The sequence below is a fragment of the Bufo bufo genome, chromosome 7 (assembly GCF_905171765.1).
Source record: "Bufo bufo chromosome 7, aBufBuf1.1, whole genome shotgun sequence".
NCBI classification, from domain to species: domain Eukaryota; kingdom Metazoa; phylum Chordata; class Amphibia; order Anura; family Bufonidae; genus Bufo; species Bufo bufo.
This window is the reverse complement of record NC_053395.1, coordinates 46,993,308-47,018,244: the sequence shown is the minus strand read 5'-3', so window position 1 is coordinate 47,018,244 and position 24,937 is coordinate 46,993,308. Positions and strand designations below refer to the sequence as shown.

General features: G+C 46.3%; 1 protein-coding gene across 1 annotated transcript in view; it reads right to left on the bottom strand.

The window, feature by feature from the left end:
• CYTH3 (cytohesin 3) overlaps nt 1-24,937 on the bottom strand; it is a 113,598-nt gene that overhangs the window by 45,133 nt on the left and 43,528 nt on the right. Inside the window, exons 2-5 of the mRNA XM_040439266.1 lie at nt 20,514-20,596; nt 17,069-17,133; nt 11,461-11,527; nt 3,279-3,397 (exon numbers count right to left, since the gene is read on the bottom strand). Of these exons, the coding sequence (XP_040295200.1) occupies nt 3,279-3,397; nt 11,461-11,527; nt 17,069-17,133; nt 20,514-20,596 (334 nt within the window). The remainder of the gene's footprint in view (nt 1-3,278; nt 3,398-11,460; nt 11,528-17,068; nt 17,134-20,513; nt 20,597-24,937) is intronic.

Below are 24,937 nucleotides of genomic sequence, written 5' to 3'. Positions count from 1 at the left end.
GTAATCTCAAAGGGACACCAGACTTAGAAACTGATCAGGCAAACGTAACAGCCTAATTTTCGAAAGTCAAGTCCAAATGTAAGAAAACGTAAGAAATAAAAAGAAAACTTTCTCCGCCTATTCGTAATAAAAAATTAAAGTGCACTGAACCAGGCTGATGAAGCAGCACCAGCAAGACTCCTATATAAAATTTGAACGTATTTGCTTTAAATTTTATGTACAAACTGTTCCAGCTTAGATCCTCTCCAGGCGCAGGTTCTGCCGTTTTACGTTATTTAAAAAAAAAATATATATATATTATACTCAATGCAGCTCTTGTGTGCTGAAATGTGTATGCTGGCTGAGAGACAAATTCCTACAAAGGAGCCATACTGGAGCCCAGCACAGAATGAGGTGGCAGATCGCAGGCACAGCGCGCACGTTTGGCATGCACAGCAGACTTACAGCCAGGACACAAATCCTGGACTTTTGTTTCAAATATGGAGAGAGAACTAAAACTATCATAAAAACAGGGAAAATATTCACGGCTTTGCTAGAGAAGAAATGGGGGATAAATAAGTGAATAATGGAATGTCTTTAGGCCAGGGTACAATATATACATGAAAGCGAGAAATATTTCCTTTATAAGACCTTAGTTGGACACATTTTTATAAAAAATTGCTCTTAAAGGGGTTATCTCATCACAGACAATGGGGGTATATCGCTAGGATATGCCCCCATTGTCTTATCGGTGCGGGTCCCACCTCTGGGCCCCGCACCTATATCGAGAACGGAGCCCCGAAAGTGATGGAGGCCGCAGTGTGCATGAGCAGCCGCCCTCCATTCATTTTCTATGGGGCCGCCGAAAATAGCCGAGCCCGGCTATTTCCGTGAAGCCCATAGAAGTAAATGGGAGCGGTGGCCAGTCATGCGCGGTGCGCTCCCATTCACTTCTATGGGGAGAGCACTTGGTGGAGGCCGGCCTGGAGTCCTCCAGCCACCACTTTCGGATGTAAAAGACCAGGGATGCCCAACCTGCGGCCCTCCAGCTGTTGCCAAACTACAATTCCCAGCATGCCTGGACAGCCTACAGCTATTAGGGCATGCTGGGAGTTGTAGTTTTGCAACAGCTAAAGGGCCGCAGGTTGAGAATCCCTGTAATAGACAAATTCTCCCACTTAGGACCCTTGTTTCCCAGCAAGCAACTGATTTTACCATGACATTTAGAACTGTAATAAACTACAGTATACGAGAACCTTCGACATCGTAGAGGAGGAGCTCTATGGTACAAACGGTTACCGTTTAATTACATCGTTAAATGTCTGTCTACTGCTTTTCCCCCCAAAAAATCAGTTGTTTGGAGGGGGGTGTCAGGAGCTGGCACAGCCCCCATATTAAAGGGGCTGTCTGTGATTTGACAATTCCTTTAAATATCTGATCATGTCACAGTGTAATGCTCCCTGTAATCAACCATTTCAGGCTGGGTTTAGGCCTAGTTTTAAGGGGTTGTGAAAAAATTGGGGGGGGGGGGGGGGGGGTAATTGACAAACTCCCCTATTCGTCCAGATCTGTAAAGGAAAGATGACTTATCCGTTTTCCCCAGGCTCCTTCCCCTGCAGGCCTGTGATGCTCCGCTAGGCTCTATCAATATCTACATTCAGTTAGAAATCGCCGTGGCGGTGACTGGCTCCCCCTACGTCAAGACAAATGGTCACATGATGCAGGGTAATCCGGTCACTGCTGCGGCCAGTGATTGGCGGCGCAGGAGAAAGAACGGAGAGCCAGCGCTGGGAAACAGGTCCCGCCCCCCCCCCCCACATTCTTGCACAACCCCTTTAATGGCCATCAATGGAAAAACCCGATCGGAAGTCCAGAAAAGCCCTGCCCCCACAATCACTCCTTAAGGTGCCCGTATACATTCAACAGCCCGCAGCTGTGTCTCCTGACTCCCCCATACACAAACGCTGGGCTTGGCCGAGCATGCATGTGCTTTCAATGGAAAGTAGGAAGCCGCTGTCAGACAACTCTCTCCTTGGGCGTTGAAACTCAATGGGGGACATTTATTAATAATGGTGTAATTTGCGCCAAAAAAATATACTAACATAAAAAATCTAAAGTGGCGATTTATTTCACCTCATATGAAAAGGCGCACAACACTTTTAAAATTTACCTTTTTTAAATATACTGTAAACCTGATTATCCGCCTTTTTCTCTCTATTTGCGACATTTTAACACAAATGGCACTAAAATGTGACTTTTTTAAACTAATTTCTGGCGTGATGCATTCTTTACGCTCACAATTCAGGAGAAAACAGCTGATATATTTGGTGCAAATCAAAACGCCATTCGTTTTGGGGCATTTTATGCCATAATTCTGGTGCAACATGTTTAGTAAATGTCCCCCAATGCACCCAGTCTTTATCTTTCGGGGACGGTTGTAAGCTCCCCATACACGTCCTCTAATGTCTCTGGTACCGCCCAGACACATTCATATACCTCCGCTCAATGCTACCAGCTCTTTTGGGAAGCTGCACTTTTTTTACAAGATGCTCTAACAAGGCTCGACATGACTCATTAGCTTTAGATTTCTTGATACAAGATGCAGAATTTCCAGTCTATGGCTACTTTCACACTAGCGTTTTTGATAGATCCGGCAGGGTTCAGCAAAAACGCTTCCGTTACTGATAATACAACCACCTGCATCGGTTATGAACGGATCCGGTTGTATTATCTTTAACATTGCCAAGACGGATCGGTCATTAACTCCATTGAAAGTCAATGGGGGACGGATCCGTTTTCTATTGTGGCAGATTGTGGCAGAGAAAACGGATCCGTCCCCATTGACTTGCATTGGGGGTCATGCCGGATCAGTCTTGATCAGTTTCCCAGGACGGAAAGCAAAATACAACATGTTGAGGTTTGCAACTAAATGGAACGGAATGCATTTTGGAGCATTCCGTTCTGTTCTGTTTTGTCCACATTAACAATGAATGGGGACAAAACTGAAGCGTTTTTTTCCCCGGTATTGAGACCCTATGACGAATCTCAATACCGGAAAACTTTAACGCTAGTGTGAAAGTACCCTACCTCGGAGAAGAGGCGAGCGCATGTTTAATATCCAGGACAAAGTCATACATTTTTAGCAGCGCAAGCAAAAAATTAAAGTGACAGCGTGCCAGGAGCCAAGGACGAGGCTTGAGAAAAGTCGCGGTAAGAGGACTGCAGCGCTGCGGTGTCTGGTGAATAAAGGACAGCACATCGGAGCTACTCCTGGGATAATATTCAGGGTGCCAATTTACCTTTCTCCCAGGTAATCACCAATGACCGTTTTGTTCAGACCTTCGCCTTTGTATAGAAACTGCGCTATGTCCTCCGCCGTGTTCTGCAACAAGTCGTTCTCGAGGAGGAACTGGATGCCCTGGGTGTAGAAAACACAACATAAGCGCTCGACGTTACCATCAGCAGAAAGTCATCTAAACCAGAGTCTAATTTACATTTTACAATCCATAGTCCAAGTAATGCATACATGTAGGCAATCGCACATCTTAGGATCTATTCACATTGCACTTGTGGCGTTTCCTGTATATAGTATCACACACAATGCCCTGTAGGGCTAGCTCAGCTGAACGTAATGATACCTTTCTCTTAGGGATCCATTGCTTCCTTCTGGAGAATAAGCACTTTTATTCCATATGCAAATTAATAGTTAAGTGCACTGAGGGTGGGCCTAAGCCACTTGGTGCACCCTTGTTCTCCCCTTCGTCCACTGCCAGCCCCCACTCTCCTACTTGATTGGCAGTGCCAGGTGAGATAACTATACAGGAACCTGGTCCTATCGCTCAAGAAGGAGAGAGAGGGACTGAAGAAGGAGAAAGGGTGCACCGAGTGGCTTGGACCCACCCTTGGTGCACTTAACTGCATATGGATTAAAAGTACTTTCGGACTTCCGGTTCCGGCACGCATATGTGAGGACGTGCGGTGAAGGAGCTCCGTATACCCTGCTACATATCGGGGGTTTGCCGGGACCAGAAGCGGGATCGCTGCTGCCTACCTTGATTGAACCGGGTGGCTCATGGACAGATACCTGGTCCGCAACGGCCCCCCACTGCTTACCTCTTCACTCCTGCAGCGAGAATCGGCACTGACGCGATCTGACAAGATGGCGGAGGGTAAGCGGAGAACAACCCGCTCCTCTTCACAACCCCCCCTACCGCCCGATGCAGATGAATCTTCTAGAGGGGAGTCACCGCCGCAATCGCAGCAGTCGCTGCAGCTCCAGGAGCTGGAGCTCCCTAGCAAAGAAATCGCTTTGGCGGTTGCACAAATACTGGCCCCAGATATTAAGGCCAAGTTGGAGTCCACCATTGCTGGGACTATGAAGCAATTACAGCTGGACATTGCGCAGAACTCTTCCCATATTCGGGAATTAGAGCAAAGGACAGGGACCCTGGAAGACGAGCTTTGCAACTCAGTCTCAAGTAAGAGACATAGTTCGTATTAACCAGGCCCTGCAAGATAAAGTGGAGGACCTGGAGAACCGCTCCCGTAGGAGCAATATTCGCATAGTGGGTCTCCCAGAAGATTTCCCAGCGCATCATTTGGCGCGTTTTTGTTCCTCAGAACTCCCGCAGGCGCTGGGATTTGAGTTGCCGCTTACTGTAGAGAGGGCTCATAGAATTGGCCCCCCCAGAGAAACACGCGTTGATAACCAGCCATCCAGACCGAGGCCGGTTATTGTTAAATTTCTTAACTATGCTGACAAGGAAGCCATCTTGGGGAAGTACAGACGCCTGACTCAACCCCTCAGAGTTAAAGGGAATAAGCTCCTTTTATTTGGCGATTATTCTATGGAAGTAGTCCGAATGTACTCGCCAGTTCAGTGCGAAAAAAGTGAAGTCTACAGTGCCTTATGGCGGATTTATGTGGGTTACTCTCACTCAATGGTTTATTGTTAATGCTGTTGTTTACGGGTTGGGGGGAATGTTCTTAGCCACTTTTACGGTCATGCTCCATGGATGTTTTGCACTTTCTATACCTATTATAAGCGGCCGGAGGCGGCCTCCACCAGGTGGTACTCCTTGTAAGCCCTTTATACTGAACCAATTATGAAAGTAGTCACTTGGAATGTAAAGGGCCTTAGAGCCCCGCAGAAAAGAATAATGGTTCTCAAACACCTCAAGAAATTGAAAGCGGATATTGCGTTGCTGCAGGAGACGCACCTGGGGGAGGCTGACCTATGGCGCATGAAGCGTCTTTGGGTAGGACAGGTCATGGGATCCCCATCATGTGGCAGGAAAGCGGGGGTGATAATTCTCATACATAAGCGAGTAAGCCATAATGTGATCGCTACTGAATGTGATGAGGAGGGCAGGATTATACATCTTAAATTGTCCACGGACGCGGGTCTTATAGATCTATTCAATGTTTATGGACCCAACACTGGTCAGGCCCCTTTTTTTAGGGTCTTGGAAAGTAAAATTCTACAGGAGGCAGGAAACCAGATTTTAGTCATGGGGGATCTTAACGCAGTACATAACCTAGAGGAAGATAGGAAACAGACGCAGTCTTCGCTTCAACCTACGCAGCCTATCAGAGGTGGAAAGTTTTCTTTAGAACCTCTCATTAAGTCCACAGGTATGATAGATATTTGGAGATTCCTGAACCCAGTGGAAAGGGAATTCACTCATTTTTCACATGTCCACCGGTCGTGGTCCAGGATCGATTATGCCCTGACTTTGCCACAACTTTCGAAAAAAGTCCTTCAGGCTGAGATCACGGACATGGTTATATCTGACCACGCCCCGGTATGCATCACTATTGCAGAAAACACCCCCAGAGGCACTGATAAGGTAGCTAGGTAAACGCCAAACCCTATGTCTGACGATGATTTTTTAGATAGACTGAAAGGTTGGTGGTGGGAATTCTTGGATAATAATTCGGGTCATCGTGATAATCCTTGCCTCCTGTGGGATACGGCTAAAGCAGTTATTCGGGGTAATATCATTTCATATACATCAGCTAAAAAAAGGAAAATATGGCTAGGGCTCCAGCATGCCACTGATGAGGTCCGTTCGGCTTACACTTCTTACTTAGCGAGTCCTATCGACATAAACAGGACAAGTGGGTGACGGCAAAACACAATTATGACCATAAGTTAGAGCAACAAGTTAAACTCCATATGGATTATCACTCGGCCAAGCTGTTTAAATATGGCAATAAGGCAGGTAAAATGCTAGCTAACTTAATTAACGCACAACGTTATAATCCTGCCATTAGGTCAATTTTAGATGAAGGGGAAGGAAAAAGCTCACTTACCCAAAAGACATAATTGAATGCTTTAGGAAATATTATGAAGCACTTTATTCCAAAGACAGGTTTAACCAGTCACGGGCGGAGGAACTTCTAGCTAATGTCTCTCTCCCCAAACTTTCAGAAGATATGCTAAATAGCCTCAATAAACCGATTACAATTGAGGAGGTTCAGGGCACCATTAAGTCACTCGGTAACGGGAAAGCACCGGGTCCGGATGGGTTCCAGGCGGAGTTCTTCAAGGCCCTTGCGGTGGATGTCTCCCCGGTTTTGCAGGAGCTGTCCAACTCCTGTCTACACGGGGGGGACATTATGTCTACAGGGAAGCTGGCCCATATTAAACCGATTCCTAAACCGGGTAAAGATGTTGCCCAGATGGGATCTTACCGCCCGATATCGTTAATTAACCAAGACCTGAAAATTATGACTAAGCTAATGACCAATAGACTAGCGGAACTCATGCCATCCCTGATCGGACCTCACCAGGTCAGGTTTACAAAGGGGAGAGCAGCGGCCACTAATATCAGAACAGTTCTAACGATATAAGATCACCTTTTTTATAATCAGGATCTAGCTGGTTGCCCAGCCCTGCTGTCTGTGGACGCGGAAAAGGCCTTCGACAATGTTAATTGGAATTGGCTTGGGAAAACGCTGGAGGCCTTTGGCTTTACAGGGCCTTTCCGGACGTTCCTAGATAAATTATACGCTGGCCCGATGGCTCTAGTTCATCTACCTGGTTTTCTGTTGACACCTTTCGCCTCCACAGAGGTACGAGACAGGGTTGCCCCCTGTCCCCGCTCCTCTTTAATTTAGCCCTGGAACCTTTAGTCAGATTCCTGATTCATTCTGATGTGTACCAGGGGATTAGGGTGGGAACTAAAGAAACTAAACTCATATGTTTCGCAGATGACATACTTATTTTCCTTAATTTCCCAGAAACAGATCATAATAAAGTATTAGATTCTCTACAATATTTTGGGGAGGTGACAGGCTATCGGGTGAATGTGAGCAAAAGTCAATTGTTATATTTAAAGGGATATACTAGAGATCGCACAGCACCAATTATACTCCAGGAGGTGGAGGTAGTCCCCCAATACTTGACCTATCTGGGGATTAAAATAGGTAGAAGTCCACTGTCCCTATATAAATTAAACTATAGTCCACTAATCAGAAAGATAGAGGAAGAACTTGATAGGTGGCTGAATTTGCCATTGTCTCTATTCGGGAGGGCCCATCTAGTGAAGATGGTCAGCTTTGCCAGATTACTTTATCCCTTGCAAACAATTCCTCTCCTGATAACACATATGGACGTTGCCAGAATTCAAAAGGCTTTTTCACGCTTTTTATGGCGAGGTAGGAGACCGAGGATCGCGTACGCGAAACTATGTCTGTTGAAATGGGAGGGGGGCATACAGATGCCTAATATCAGGAAATATAACCTAGCTTCCCTCTGGAGACATATTAAAGATTGGATGTCTGGTTCCTCGAATTTTTCCAATACCCCCTTGGAGAAGGAATTGGCCGCTCCATGGGATTTGAGAGCTATTTTACACACCAGAATCCGAGACATTCCTCTGACTTTGAGGAAATATACACTACTGAAGGATACTTTAGCTACGTGGAGAGGGGTCCGTAAACTGTTTCGATTACCTATGTATCTCTCTCCATACATGCCATTATGGACCCTCCCAGCCTTTCCAGCGGGGAGACAGTCAGTAATGTTTACACTCTGGAAAGAGAAGGGAATTATTTCCTCGAAACAGTTGCTTAACCCCATGGGAAGTGAGTTATTGTCTTGGCAAAATATCAGGTCCCAATTCCGGTTGCCTCCCTCGCACTTCCTCCCATATAGTCAAATTAGTTCTTTTTGCCGGTCTCAGTCGCTAAACATGGGAGACCAGGAAAGGAGAGTCTGGTTCGATGCCCTAATGGGAACTCAAAATAATTCCTCTTTCGGATCTATATCGGAAAATTCAAAATACTAATTCGATTCCGATAGAAGCAAAAGTTTTCCAGAAATGGGAAGTTGAGCTGGGGGAAGAGGAGTTGACCCCAAAATTAAGGGAAGGCTTGGAACGTGTGAGGCAGGCGACAGGAAATGAGACATGGAGGGAAATGCACTTCAGGATTTTGCACAAAGCAACATATGCGTTTGACTTGTCTTATAGGGATGCTCCAGCACACTATCTTAGATGGTGCCCAAAAAGTCAACTCCAGAAAGCCAATCTGTTGCATGGGCTGTGGGGCTGCCCGTCTTTAACCCCCCTGTGGAAGGGTGCGCTAGAACTCCTGAAACAGATCTGGGGGGTGGAAGTACAATTGAATCCACTACATTGTATTTTTCATTATATACCTTAGGATACTAAGGGGGAAATAACTCACTCCACACATGTCAAAGGTATACATCTGTTTTTACTAGCAGTTAAAAAAACGATATTGAGGCACTGGATATTCCCCACCATTCCCACATTGGAGGAAACAGTGGGCATTATGAGCCGTATTCTCTATATGGATAGGCTGGAGGCAGAGAACAATAAGGATACGTCCACAAAATCCTTCTTCAGTAAGTGGAGGAAATTTATTAGCCATGTTCTAACTCCTATGGAGATTCAGGAGGTAAAGAAGCCTTTTCGCCACACTAAATGGTATCTGGAAGAACAGATAAAGGGGACGTTAGGTGCACTAGAGATAGATATCCCGTGATGGTAGTACTAGCTAACTAGAGGTGTAGACATGATTTCTTCAGGTTATAGATACAGGGGCCCGGCAAGCGGCCGTGAGGCAGACATCTTTGACGGAGAGTTATTTTACTTGACCGAACGTTGGGCACACAGTTTGGGGTGACAAAGGTTCATGGGAGGGGGGAGGTGGGTGGGAGAAAATGGAAAATTGGGAAATATTATTATCTTCTGCCATATATGACACTTTATTGTAAGTGTATCTGGAAATGACATTTGTATCTGCTAAGTGTCTTTTTACATATGTATGCTGCTAATTGATGTTTCCCTGAATAAAAATATATAAAAAAAAAAAAAAAGTACTTTCATTCCAGAATGAAGCAACGGATCGTGAAGTGAAAGGTATCATTACATTCAGCTGAACGTCCCCTACAAGGCGCTGCGCCCGCTGTAACGGACTCCCATTAATATGTACTAAACATAGGACAGTCATTGACGTTGACTCCTCACCGGGTCCTATGAGTGTTTGCTTATGCGTCTCAGCCCACATTACATTCACTTATCTTCCGAAACAGTCATCTCAGATGGAGCAGGACTGGCCAGGCAAAACGCAGGAGGCAGACTCCTCTGAATAAACAGTCTTCTGTGTGCATCTGTCTGGAGACGGCAGACTACACCGACATCAGCTGTTTAACTAAACGCCGTCCGAGCGGTGCGGCAGAATATTTTATGATATGAGAGACTATATACAAGTGCACGGTAATAGCCTGCATACACAAACACATGCAAAGTAAAAATCGTATGCAAAATTGGATGAGATGAAGATGTACAGCTTAGGGCTCATGCACATGACTGGATCCATTGTAACAATGCCTGTCCTTGTTCGCAAATTCTTTTTTATGAACGGGCATACAGACATATGGACACGGAAAGCACACGGAGTCATTTCCGCTTTTTTTCAAGCACCATTGAAATGAATGGTTCCGCATACGGACCTGTAAAAAAAAAAAAAAAAAACGGAAACGGAAGCAAAATACATTTGTGTGCATGAGTACAGGTCATCAGTATCTGTTTAGTGGGGGTTCAACACCCAGCACCGCCACCGATCAGCTGTTTGAAGAGACTGCAGAGCTCCGGAGAGCACAGCGCCGTCCATTGTATAGTGGCTGTGCTTGTTATTGCAGCTCAGGTCCATTTGCACATGACCGTGTGCTGCGGACCGCAAATTATAGTCCACAATGCATGGGCACAGACCGTAGGGCCGCCGTATGTGGATCGTGTACCCATTCACTTGAATGTGGTCCGCGATCCACATCTGACGAGCCGTACCTCAAAAAAGCAGTACATGCACTACTTTGTTGCGGTGCGGAGGCACGGACAGAAACCCCACGGAAGCACTCAGTGGTGCTTCCGCGGGGTTCCGTGCCTACATTGCACACGGACCTTCCGGATTGCGGACCCATTCAAGTGAATGGGTCTGCATCCGTGATGCGGGGTGCACACGGCCGATGCCCGCTTTTTGCGGGCCGCAATACGAGCACCGGCAGGCAACAGCTGTGTGCATGAGGCCTAAAAGGAACTTAGCTGAGCCTAGGCTATGTGACAGATGAATGTGACGTCACATGGCCTAGGAAAGGGCTGCAGCACTCACCAGAGAGTCTTGGTCTCGTCAAACAGCTGATCGACGGGGGTGCTGAGAGCGAGATCAGATACTGATGACCTATCCTGAGAATAGGTCATAAATATTAAAGGGCATCTCTCAGCAGATTTGTACCTATGAAACTGTCTGACCTGTTACATGTGCGCTTGGCAGAAAAATGATGCTTCAATAGATGCAAATAAGCCTGTAGGAGCAACAGGGGCGTTGCCATTACACCTAGAGGCTCTGCTCCCTCTGGAACTGATGCACCCTTTGCATTTTATTGACAGGGCCAGGCAGTGAAAACATCATCACACAACGGGTCTGTCAATCAAAGTGCAGAGGACGCGGCAGTTGCAGAGAAAGCTGAGCCTCTAGGTGTAATGGTAACGCCCCAGTTGCTCCTAGAGTCTTATTTACATATCTTAAAACATCAGTTTTCTCAGCCATGCGGACACATATGAACATGGGACCAACACAGATGCCTCCAGCTGCCAAGCGCACATGTAACCGGTCAGCCAGTGTCATAGCTACAAATCTGCTGACAGATGCCCTTTAAACTCCTGGAAAACCTCTTTAATAATAGACTCAAAACAGAAATGAATCCATACAGCACTGTTCACGCCTGTGTCCTGCTCTGTCCGTCAGAGTTCCAGTATCTGCAGCGCGATTCTTACTGTCAAAAATTTTAAAAACCGAATGGAAACCTGACAGATCCTACGTTAAGTCAATGGGACAGATGACTGATCAGTATACACCACCAGAGCCTAAGATGAATGACATTGTGGAGTTCATATCAAAATCAAAGTTATTGAAACATAAAATCACACAAAAAAACACAAAGCATTAGGGTACCTTTTTGGGGTCCATATTGAATTTTTTCCTCCCCATAGCTATCTGTTTATTCCTCTGTGTGGTTTTGCTAATAAAAGATAAAAAGACACTTAAAAAACGGATCTTGCAAACAGCACATACACACATTATGGAAAAACTATAAAATCGCATAACTATAATAGATCAGAGCAAAAAAAACGGTTAGGCTGTCTCGTGTTACTGAGAAGAGAAAATGGATGCAGTCATCAGGTTTACTGTGATTTTCTCCGGAAGCATTAAACCCCCACTAATTGATCTTAATTGAGATGAAAACTGCAGGAGGCGTACACCGGTCCTCAGTGTATATTTGTCACACGTGTGACATCAGGAAGAGATTGGAATGATGCAGGTTTCATTATTATGAAACACCGCGACAATTCAGCAAATTATGCACATACAGTAAAAAAAACTGAATAATGCCTCATGCACACGACCGTGCCGTTTTTTTTGCGGTCCGCAAAAAACGGAAGCCGTCTGTGTTGCCTTCCGCAATTTGCGAAACGGACGGGCGCTGGCAATATAAATGCCTATTCTTGTCCACAAAGCGCGGACAAGAATAGGACATGTTATATTTTTTATTTAGCGGGGCCGCGGAACGGAGCCACGGATGCGGACAGCACACGGCCCTGTGCATGAGGCCTTAGGCTGGGGCTACACGGCGATCTTCGACGTGTAACCCCGGCTTTATTCTGGCATCAGCGAGACCTGACAGAAGCTGGAGTTCTATATATTTCACATTACATGCGGTATTCAATGCCAGAATGCTGCCAAAAGATAAAAAAAAACTACTACATAAAATGGACATCCCCTATAATAATAAAAAAAAAGGAACATTGAGCGAGATTTATCAAAATGCAGCAGACTTCTAGTTTAATTTGTGCAAAAAACGGACATACAAACTTTGTACCATGTTTATTAAAGTGGTAGTGCCACGAAAAATATTCCACATTTTTCAAACCAGTCCCTGGATCTGAATACTTTTGTTATTGCATGTAATGAAAAATGTATTACAGCTACTGAGTTATTCAATAAAATGCATCTGTATAGCGCCACCTGCTGTTTGTTCTTTTCCTCATTTCCTGACCACCTCACTGAGATGGTCGCACACGCTCAGTTTAAATCTTCAACCATCACCAATCGTATGTTTTATTAAAAGCTGTGACAGTTACAGCAGGATAAATTGTCCAGTACAGTAGAGTGATGGTGTAGCAAGTGGAGTAGCATCTCAAGACCGACACGTTAGACTTACTGAAGCACCACATTTATCAAACACGGTGCGGCATTTGAAAAATTTGGCGCAAATTATGGGAAACTAGAATCCTGTATAATGGAGTTTAAAAAATTTCCCTCATGATAAATCTCCCCCATTGAATATCAGGAAATTACAAAATCACGTTCAAGACCAAAAAAATAAAGTGGCTGAATTTTCAGAGCCGATCCATATGAATTCAACTACATGGCCGCACTCCTCTGTATAGGAAGTAACTCCCTGCGAGTGTTATGTGCACACACAGACTTTACCGCGAGTCTTTCCTTATACATGTTCTACCAGGGACCTGACCTGTAGATCCCTGATCGGCAAGGACCATTTAGGCTCTGTTCACACCACCATCAGAAAGTCCCTTCAGACGCTCCATCGGCAGTCTCTGCAGATTTGATCTGAAAGAATAACGCAGCATGCAGCGATACTCTTCCCGTCCAAATGGTGGAAACCCTGACAAGATCGGACAGGCCCCAATATAAGCCGGTGGTAACAGTCGTTAAACAGATCTGGCAAAATCCAAGAAGCCCAAACGGAGATTTTGGGGGTTCAGCTCTTACCCAGATAATCACTTCGGGCCCCATTCACAGGACCGTATGGCCGCCCTGCCCATGTTCAAGACTACAAACAGCGGCTCCACAAAACTCAGGCACCGGCCGTGTGAATTCCGCTTTATGGTGCGAACCCGTTGACTTGAATGTCAGCTTAATGGGCCAGCACCCTCCATGAGGAGTTCACACGGCCTCATATTTTGCAAACCTGATGTTTGCGGTCCACAACAAGGGCACAGCAGCCATATGGTCGTGTGAATGGGGCCTTTAGAGGAAAACTCATGTATAATAATTTCCCCCTAAAACTAACAAATAAATACAATTCCTAAAATGTGCACTCTCTACAGAAAAGATAAGTATATAGGCTTCGCAAAATTCCTATGGACCGGGTAATCATAGGGACCAATAGTAAAAGTTGGAACGTGACCCTTCTTGGCCACGGCCATCACCAGCTGCGAGGGAGTATATCATTATGTGTGATAAGGGTCATATAAAAAAGTGCTTTGTGTCTCTTGGTCCTTGGATATTTTCCTCTCTCCCCTAATCTTTCTACAAAGCCTTTGCATTGCAGGTTCTTATTCACACATGGGGTTGAGTCATGGTTTCTTTCTGAGGTTCTCAAACAATAAGGTCAATGCGAATACGGCCAAAAACTCATCTCAGTCCTCAGTCTTCTGCCTCACTTTTGTGGGGTTGTCCAGTTTTGGGATGAAATCGGACATCCCTCCGAATCAGCCTGCAATAAACAATGGTATGCACTTACCTGCTGAATCCCGGGCTGCTGCTCCAGTTCTCCCGGGCCAGTCTCTAGTTACCAGGCTGCAGCGGTGACGTCACACTGACAACGAGTGACCACTGGCCTCTTCAGGTGCACCGCTGAGGCCACTGATTGGCGGCAGTCAGGAGTTGCTGACCCCACAGCTACAGCCAGGTAAATAGAGCCCTGCTAAGAGAACCAGAGCAGAAGTGTGGGATCCAGCAGGCAAGTACTTACCCGTTCTTTACTGCAAGATGATATGGAGGGTTGTCTATGGCTGTCTGTACACCTTAGATTACTTGTGGCCGAATGCTTGTTCACCCGACAGCTATCCTTCTGACCACCCACACATGCATGCTCGGCCTGTGTTCTCAATAAGGAGAGGACACAAAGCCCATGCCAGACTTGAAGCGACTTACTGTATCTCCTTTGAGAACAAAAGGATCTGGCAACTCAACTGCCCAGTCCTTCTTTCCCCCCAATATCTGCCATCGGGGGGAAGGTTGAGACACCACCATACACATTAGACGGGCGGTCAGGCCCATTTGCCATCGGGGGGAGAGTCGAGATACCACCATACACATTAGACGGGCGGTCAGGCCCATTTGCCATCGGGGGGAGAGTCGAGATACCACCATACACATTAGACGGGCGGTCAGGCCCATTTGCCATCGGGGGGAGAGTCGAGATACCACCATACACATTAGACGGGCGGTCAGGCCCATTTGCCATCGGGGGGAGAGTCGAGATACCACCATACACATTAGACGGGCGGTCAGGCACACCTAAACGTCCCCTACAGAGTTATGCTCTTGTGTATGGATCTAAAATTCCTCACAGATTTAACTCAAGGATTTGCAAGGTGCTGATTGAAATCAACTAGACTTACTTAAAACTGCAAAATTGCAAACATGTGTACAACCACCAAGCTCAACTTTTAAGGAAGCCACTTCTCCTTTAAGGAAAAGCTACAAACAGAGATGTAATGGTCCTTGAGTTGCTATTTTAAAGAGCGCACAAGACTTCCTCCTCCTCAAACGATGTCCCATGACTTATTTTCCAGCCAAACGACCGGCTTATTAATTTAAGGTAGCCCGATATCCGGCTTCCAGCACTTCCCACCGACATTACACGCCACAGATACGCTGTCTTGTGTTGCCCGCCGGCGATCTGCATGCAGACAATCACGAGAAGCATCTGAAATAGAACGTTAATTGGTTCCCCTGCATTCTAATCAGGGCTCTTCAGAAACCTAAAATATTAATGCAAACATGAAATAGAATTTTCCGCAGCCTTCTAAGCTGCTCCGTGTAATCTGAGCTGATAACTGCTTTGCATGAACTAGGAGTAGCAGAATGTCCGCCCAGATGGGCATCCGTCAGCAAGAAATTCAGCATGAAGCCAAGCACAACGCCGGGTAGGGTTTGCTGAGCACAATGTAATAATACATATGACACCTTTATTCATTGTGCCAATGCTGAGAAAGATTTTTACTACAATATGCAAATGAGCAGTTAAGTGCAACAAGGGTGGACCTGAGCCTCTTTGTGCACCCTAGCTCCGTCAGCATCTCTTTTCATGGATGACTGACAGGACCAGTCTTCTGATTCTTATTCGTTCCTAGCCCTAAAATCCTAGGCCACCATCATGTGTTAGAACATCGGCACATGCGCAGCACAAAAATCTTTGCAGCAGGGCTGGGCATAGTACTGTTCTAACACACGGCACTCGCGCGAGATTTCAGGGCAAAGCGAGGAGAACTTTCAGAAGCCTATCCCTGTTGAGCAGTCATGAGAGAGAAAAAGTGGTAGAGCAAAGCAGCTAGGGTGCACCAGGAGGCTTGGGCCCACGCTTGGTGCACTTAAAGGGGTTGTGTCATTCTGGGAGCTGGTAAAGTGGTGTGTCCTCTTCTATGGGAGCTCTTCATTTTCATTAACCCAGCTTTCCCAGAAGAACAATTCCGTTCGGCATTTTCTAAGCAAGTTATATCTACGTCTTAGGCCTTGTTCACATCAGCGTTCAGCCTTTCCGCTCTCCTGCTCCGTTACAGGAGCAGGAAAACGGAAAGGACGGATTCGGCTCATAACTGCGCCGAACGGAGCCCACGGACCTCATAAACCCCTATAGACTATAATGGGGTCCGTTAGGTTTCCGCTCAGAAGATGATTTTGGAGCGGAGACAAAAGTCCTGCATGCACAACTTTTGTCTCCGCTCCAAAATCATCTTCTGAGCGGAAACCTAACGGACCCCATTATAGTCTATGGGGGTCTATGAGGTCCGTGGGCTCCGTTCGGCTCAGTTATGAGCCGAATCCGTCCTTTCCGTTTTCCTGCTCCTATAACGGAGCAGGAGAACGGAAAGGCTGAACGGTAATGTGAACATAGCCTTAGGATTCCGATTAAAGCTCCCACAGGTCCATCCTTCCGTCTCTTCATTTCTCCTCCAGACAAGGCCAAGGAGCTCAGCAAAAACAGCCCTTTCATCCTCGCTATTTGTGGGGGGTCCCAGTGCATGGCCCCCCGACTCCTGACATGACGCATTTACGAACAATCAAAGGATAGAAAACATTCTGGTTCCATAAAATAATATATTAATTTATAGTTGGCAAACAAAAAAATCAATAAAAAAATGGCGTACATTTTCTGTCCTTCCAGAAACCCCATCAAGGAATCCAGTCAGCCGCCCCCCTGGCCAAAATGGCTGATAACAGGGAACATCGCACATCATTTAAATACAATCAAACAGGAGACAAGAAAAAGCTTAAACATACATTTGACCTTTTATTCATTAACACTTGACCCCCTACATTTACCAAAACCAGATCCATTGGCCCATGGAAAGTCCTCCATTGGTACCAACACTCCAATGCAGTAGGTAACTTCCATTGTGGCCTGGTAGTAATAGATCAGTAATCCTCTACCTACCTTTTAATCCAAAGCTACTTTAAAACCCGTGAGACAAAAGCACTAATACTCGTAAACCGCTTTGTGGCCCGATCTCGGATGACGGTGAACGCTTACCTTTCTTCTACAGACGTTAGGTTGTCGATTTCAGTCATCACCTCTGCAATTTCAAACTTCAGCCTCTGTATGAAGAAGAAAGAAGAAGACGACGGTCATGTCCGGCGAACACCAAATGGAAGGGATACCTTTTACACGTGGGAGTTGCTGATGCTTCTGGATTTTGACACAATTATTGCAGGGATTAGCACGGATTTAACATCAGAGGTCAATGGCGTTCCTGTAAAGTTTCTGCATAAACCATTGTTCTGAAGACTCTAAGTTAAAAGAAAAAAAAAAAAAACACTTCAAGGGTGTTCGACATAAAAAACTTCTTGTTTGTGCGTAAAAATCAGATCGCAAACAAAAAAGCAAGAATGTGAAATGGATGAAAGAGACATTTGTGAGAAGACAATAGTGGGCATTGTGATGATAGCGTGAACAAAAGCGGCAAAGAGATTTCCTCTAATTCACCAAAGCTGTGAATGTGCTTAAAGGGGTCGCCTCACTTCAGCAATAGGCGTAGAGAAAGTTAATGAGGCACTTACTAATGTATTCGGATTGTCCATATTGCCTCCTTTGCTGGCTTGATTCATTTTTCCATCACATTGTACACTGCTCGTATCCAGGGGTTACGACCACTCTGCAATCCAGCAGCGGTGGTCGTGCTTGCACACTATAGGGAAAAACTCCCACAGTCCCGGCCACCTCTGGGAGGCTGGCGCTTTTTCATATAGCGCGCAAGCACGACCACCGCTGCTGGATTGCAGGGTGGTCGTAACCCCTGGAAACGAGCAGTGTACAATGTGATGGAAAAATGAATCAAGCCGGCAAAGGAGGCAATATGGACAATCACAATACATTAGTACGTGCCTCGTATTAACTTCCTCTACATGATAAATGCTATTTGCTGAAGTGAGACATCCAATTTTAGTAAATTAGGAGTGATGCATAGATTCCCAAAAATAGTCTGCAATGCTTTGTGTGGATGATGGGTTTTTCAGAGAACATCAAAATGTAGAACACAATGGGAGAAACGAGCCAAAAAGAACAGAGCAAAAGTGTAGGATCAACCAAATCCAGCAATCGGGCAGCAGTTTTTATTTGTCACAATTGAGAGTTGAGATCCGATTGGTTGTTATGAGCCTCTCCCACCAATGCTCCCCTTTAAGGATCACTTCCATCTTCGATAGGACCTGCTATACATGTCTAAGAGATGCTGAACCTACCTCTGGGACCTGCACCAGTCTCCAAAACAGGGGTCCCCAAACCACGGTCCCACCACGTCCAGGCAGAGAAAGAATTGAATGGTGGCCCTGCATGCGTGTGGCTCTCTCCATTCCCTTCTATGGGAGTTCTGGGAACACCCGAGCACACTTGCTCCACTAACTCCTGTAGAGGTCAATGGAGCGAGACACATTTGTGCGGCCTAAATGACGGGCCACTGCCATCTCATCAGACAGGAAGGGGGACGCAGGAAATGGTTCTGAAGATTTGAGGGGGTCTAAAAAGTGGGACGTAAATCAGAGACTAGAATATATAAGGATTTTTTTTTCTGGAGGCCTATCCCTTTAATGTTTGATCGTAGGGCTTTGACCCCCAAGTGGACAGGACTGAGAAGCAATATCAGGGTCATGTAAACAATGAAGCCCCTTCATTCTGCTGATTAGGCTACATGCACACGGCCGTATGTGTTTTGCAGTCCGCAAATTGCGGATCCGCAAAAAAAACTGTTCCGTTTTTTTTTTTGTTTTTTTTGCAGATCCATTCTAATAATGCCTATCATTGTTCGCAAACTAGAAAAAAAAAAGGAGATGCACTACGGAACGGCAACGGAACGGACATACTGATGCGGACAGCACACAGTGTGCTGTCCGCGTTTTTTGCGGACCTATTGAAATGAATGGGTCCGCATCCTATCCGCAGATAAAACGGAACGGACACTGAAAACAAAATACGTTTGTGTGCATGAAGCCTTAGCGGCATACCAGAGGTCAGACCCCCTACAAATCAGATATCCAGGTCCTATAGAGGTTTGACTCACAGAACACCCCTTAAAAGGCGTATCTAAGTATGCTTCACCCTACAGGTCCTACAGGGTGGAGGGGATTTTAAAAGAAGATACGCGCCTGGACAAGCCCATGTACGGCACTACATCTTTTTCTCACCGCACAAGCTTCTCGATAACTGTGACCAGATGTGTTTCATCATGGCGGCTTCCACAGTCCGGGGCTCATCTTCCGACTTCACATGATTAATGTCTAGTGAGGGCGATTGCTCAACTCCAAGTAATGTCCAGCAGCCATTGCAAAGCAATCCTCAGAGGGACCAAAAATATTTTGGCCTTTGCACATCAGCTACTTTCTCAGCAGCCTCCACACCCAGATGTGTCACAATGATGTGCGGTTCACTCGCCCCAGCTGGAAAAAGATAATCCCACACATCTTATGTGGGAAACCTCCCCGCCAACAGAAACGAGCCGATAACTCAGTCACTTCCTTGTATAAATTGGCCCTCAAATCCCCCTCTTGGTAGGGGCACTTTCACACTAGCGTTTATGTTTTCCGGTGTTGAGTTCCGTCCTAGGGGCTCAGTACCGGAACAAGACTGATCAGTTTTATCCTAATGCATTCTGAAGGGAGAACATTCTGTTCAGTATGCATCAGTTCAGTCCCTCCTACGTTTTTTGGCATGCTGCAGTTTTCTCTCCGGCCAAAAATCCTAAACACTTGGCCGAATGCCGGATCCGGCATTAATTTCCATTGAATCCGGCCCCAAGTGTTTCGGCAAAGCGGATCCATTCTTTCCGTCCACGCATGCAGAGACCATTAAATCTGTGAAAATAAATAAATACATACCGGATCCGTTTTTCCGGATGGCAACCGGAAAGACGGATCCTGTATTGCAATGCATTTGTGAGACGGATCCGCATCCGGATCAGTCTCACAAATGCATCCATTTGCGTCCAGATTGCGGATTGCCTGCCGGAATCTTCTGCCGCAAGTGTGAAAGCACCCTAATTCCCATTCAGCATTTTCTTAGTTTTAGCCATCGCTTTGTGACCAATATGGTGGCTATAACAGGGGACGTGGCACAGCTTTCCCACTGCATGATCAGAAATCTGAAAATGTGTCCAACATCTTATATATATATGTTAGCTATATCTGTATCTGAGACACAGCAGAATAGAGGTTCCCAAAGGCCAATCATTCCCAAATCATTTGCCACCTTAGGGAACCCCCGATTCCACCTCTTCCTTTTGCTGATTTAAAGGGGGTGTTCTGGAAGTTCGATATTGATGGCTCATCCTTTGGACAGGCTCTCAATATAAAATCTGGCTGTGCCGCCTGTGTGGATAGGTCATCCGTTAAAATATCTCGGAAAATAGCAGGCAATTTCGCAACAATACAATCCCTTTGAATGATGAACGTACGTAGAAATCAGTTACGAAATATTCCAACTTTACCTCTATGTCATCGATAAGCTCCTTTTTCCTCCGTCTTATATTTAACAATTCTTCTCTCTCCTCAGACGAGAGATCTTCTGGCACTGAAACGAAAAGAAATTACTTGAAGTGACCCGCAATACAAAGCAACCAATAAAAACGACCACATCCTAACCAGACGACTCTATTAATATCAAACATTTCCAGCCGCACAAAGACACCCACAGCGAGAGCAGAGCGGCATCTTTTATTCTACTTTCAGAATTACAATCTGCCCTTTCAGGCGGCTTTCATGTGACATGTTGCAGATGCAAAGTCACCGTCACCAAGTCTACCAAGTAATTCAATTTCATAAGATTTCGTCGCCTGACCGCACCCCCTCCCCTCCCTCCGCGGTCAAAAAGGGACAGCGAGGCTATGATCTGCAGGCAACAAAGGGTTAATTTTTTAAAAAACATTTCCTCAATCAGGAAATCAGCAATCAAAATGTATAGAAGAAGAAGAAGAAGAAGAAAAAAAAAAAAAAAAAAGCACGGCCTGATTACGCTGCACAGTACCTCGGGGGATGGGGTCCGCAGAATTGGGGCAGTTCCAGCATATACTAGAGCAGTAATAATAGTAGCTGCCAGGACTGGAATCACAAATCCGAAAAACGAGGGTGTTTATCCCTTTACAGCAATGGTAGCCATTCTTTATCAGAGCCGGAATACGGAACAGACGCCTCCTAACAGCACACATCTGTTGACTCCATCTTGCACACAGACTTGTTGGTCCTCATCAGTGCAAGATATGGACACCAAGGCTCTATGGAATAGGGTTTGGGGAGCAGACGGGTAGCGCAAAAGAAGGTATAAAATGTCCTTTGCTTGTGCGCAATTGACAAGAATAGGCATTTTCTACCATAGGGCTGGCCATGCCATAAAATGAGGAACACTCATGGCCGGTATCAGTGTTTTGCGGATCCGCAATTTGCAGATCAGTGGGGGCCCTCACACTTGGGACCCACGCCGATTAGCTGTTTGAGAAGGCAGCGGCGCTCCTGTGAGCGCCGCTGCCTTCTCTCAGCTTTTCCTAGGCAGGGCGACTATACGTTCATTGGTCACGTGGCCTAGTAGCAGCTCAGCCTGAGCGATACCAAGCACAGCCGCTATACAATGTACGGCGCTGCGCTTGGTGAGCTGCGAGAAGGCAGAGGCGCTCCCAGAAGTGAGCTGATCGGTTGGGGGTCCGGGATGTCGGACCCCACCGATTAGATATTGATGACCAATACAGAAGACAGTATTAAAATCTCGGAAAAAAACCTTTTAAGGCCTCATGCATGCGACTGTATAATGGGTCCGCATCTGATCCCCAATTTTTGGACCCATTTACTTCTATGGGTCCACAAAAAATACAGACAGTGCGCGGGTGTCATCAATGTGCCGCCAGCCTCAGTGCGGCCGTTCCTCAAATTAGAGAACATGTCCTACTGTTCTCCGCTTTGCAGGCAAGAATAGGCAGCTCTTAAGAAAAAAACTGCAGCATGCGCACGAACGGTATCCATGTTTTACAGATTTGCGGTTTGCGGACCCCAAAACGGATAGTCGTGTGTATGAGGCCTTCTAGTTATTATCTGCTTGCTCCATAAAAGAATGGCTTCTATATCTTACACTGATGAAAGATGAAAAGCCAGAAACAGCCACCTACAAGTTACAAGCCCACAGGTTGTATCATTTCGGCTGTATCTTCATGGGTCCTGGTGCGCCTCGGCAAGGGTGAGGAGGTATTTACGCACCATCTTCAAGTTAGGAATAAAGCCATTTTTATGGAGATTTGTGATGGAAGCGATGACGGGCAGATACCTTCTGTATAAAGGAGGCAATGCTGTACTTCAGGCTCTCAGTGGGGGACTTGTACTGGAAATGTCACCGATGACGGGGGGTGAAATCATTACATGGGCGGCTTGCTGGTGTGACATTGTGATGCCCAGCATGGTCCTTTGATCTGCTGGAGCCAGTAATCAGACCATTGTCTGCCTACAGCCCACCCTGTGAAGGCTGATCTGCCAACGCTAGAGTCCGATCGGATGCTACCACCGACCAAACAATGTTATCTCATCTACAGGAAGCAAAAAAAGTCAAACACCATTTACATGTTAATGCCATGTAAATGACATGATGACATCCAAGAGTCAGTGGAGCCATCATTATTGGGTTTGCCATAGGCAGCATAGGTCATGTCCAAAGTAGGAGTCCGGCCCTCTTTCGTGAAAATGCGGTTTAAATCAGCAGATCGGTATCACATTTCTTGAGGAGGACAAACTGCGTTCCAGCAGAAGAACCGCTTTCTATACTCCCTGTAAGGCACGGAGTTCATGGTGACGTATGGCTTGCCACGTGTTGTGCCACGTTCTCATGCAAGGTGAGGGCGATATGTTGGCTGCTTTTGCAAGACCTGAGGGCAGGACCAATGAGTTTCTTTTTGAGATGACAGAATTGAGGATGCTAGATGTCACATGCACTCGTGGGATCCCACAGGCCGACACGTCACACGTCACTGGGACTGATCGATACTGGTCGGTCCTCAGCCTGCAAGGAATACACTGGTGGTCAGGTACATGGGTTCCACACCCCATTATCATGCATCTGAAACAGACAAAGGGTGGCTCTCAAGGACCAAGCGAGGTGACATTTGCCACCACTGCTGCTCTGCAAACCAAAACCCGACAAGAAGCAGCACTTCTGCAGCGGTTCACACGTCTCAGCTCTTCTTCCTCTGCGCCAGTATTTTTATTATTCAGCTTCTCTGAATAACCGAAAATGTGCACTTGTCTAAAAGGTCATAACTATTGCTCAAGTAGATCGCCCTGTCCCTGTGCTATGCATTTAAAGTGAAGCTTTAACATCATGGGGAAACTGCATAAACCCCCATAGGAGCAGGAGTTATTTCATGAAATCTATCTGTACAGCGCCACCTGCTGTTTGTTCTTTTCTGATTTCTCTGTCCACCTAGGGTGGACGCACTTGCTCAGTTTCAACCTTCAACTGCAGCAGAAATGATTCTCTCTCTCCCCCCCCCCCCCCCCCACTCTTGGAGCAATGAATGGGGAGATCTTTGGATCCATTTGAGGTACAGGGCTGGTTCTAGATTTATTAGAAAGAGATTGTCATGTTCTAGATTATGTTTATTTTTATATATTAAAAATGAATTTCCTAGTTCCTTATTCCAGATGGGCAGCAATAAGACTTGTGACAACAGGTCCTCAGAGACTTAAAGACTCAAATAGTAGAACCCCCCCCCCCCCCCCCCCCCCCCAACACACAATGTCTGGGCCCCTCCTATAAACCTGGTCCCCGGCACCCATGTCCCCCCAGATCGCTGCACAGCCACCGCTGCATCTCCCCACGGATTAATAACATCCCGCAACATGGGGGAGCAGACAAAAGCAGGCCGCGACGGTGACCAGCCTTCCTAGCTATTAGCTGCTCCCCCCGTCGCCAGATGTTTTGATCCGCACGATGGGGGTGATACAGCGGCGGCCGTGCAGTGATCCTGAAGGACGTGGGTGCCGGATCTATAGGAGGGGCCCGGGTATTTCTACTATTGGATAACCCCTTTAAGAGCAGTGTCATGAAAAATGGTATGTGGGTCACGCCAGCCACGGACCGCATGATTTCACCGGCTCTGAAATGTCAGGAACTGTCAATCAAACAAGAGGGGGGGGGGGGCACTAGGCATGGTGCACCAAATAGAGAAGCCCCGCCCACAGTGCACCGTAACCCTTGTTTGCATAAAAATAAAAAGAAGCAAGACTACAGGACAGGATTTGCACAAGAAAGGTGTGGTTATGTTTTGGGGCGCCTACCCTGCATGGCGGCAGGCTTACTCACCTCCAAGTTGAGGGTTGGCAGACATTTTCCCTGCACATGCACTGCAAAGGTGATGTAGTATTACATGGTAGCCCTTCACATGAATGGTCAACCCATGCAGAGAAAGTTTGTCGGGGGTGTGGGGGGGGGGCAGCAAATGGTCTGAAGTTTGGGAGTCGGCCTTATGTTTACCCGCTGTCATTTCACCGACGTCACCAAATCCGGTCACAAGCTTCCTATGAACGGCGAGGAGTTCACTGAAAGGATGCCTGGTGGAAATGGGGAACGGTTCCGTCACGACTCGGATCCAGTTATCGCCTTCTGCAATTCTGAATGCAGACGATGAGCGTTCAGTTGATAGAAATAAGCCAGCCCTGTCACCCTGCCAATACATCTGGCATCCCTGATGGAAAATTGTCCATCCAGGTTGGAACGAAGGGCGTTTTGCTTCCCTCAGTCCTCACAAATTCTTTTTATCTGCTCAGGAAGCACTTTAAATGATCCGACGGGGACAGGAAGGATTTCTGCACTCCGCTAAACCATGGATTTTCTTTCTAAATAGAATAAATTGTATTCTGGACAAGAACCTAAATAACC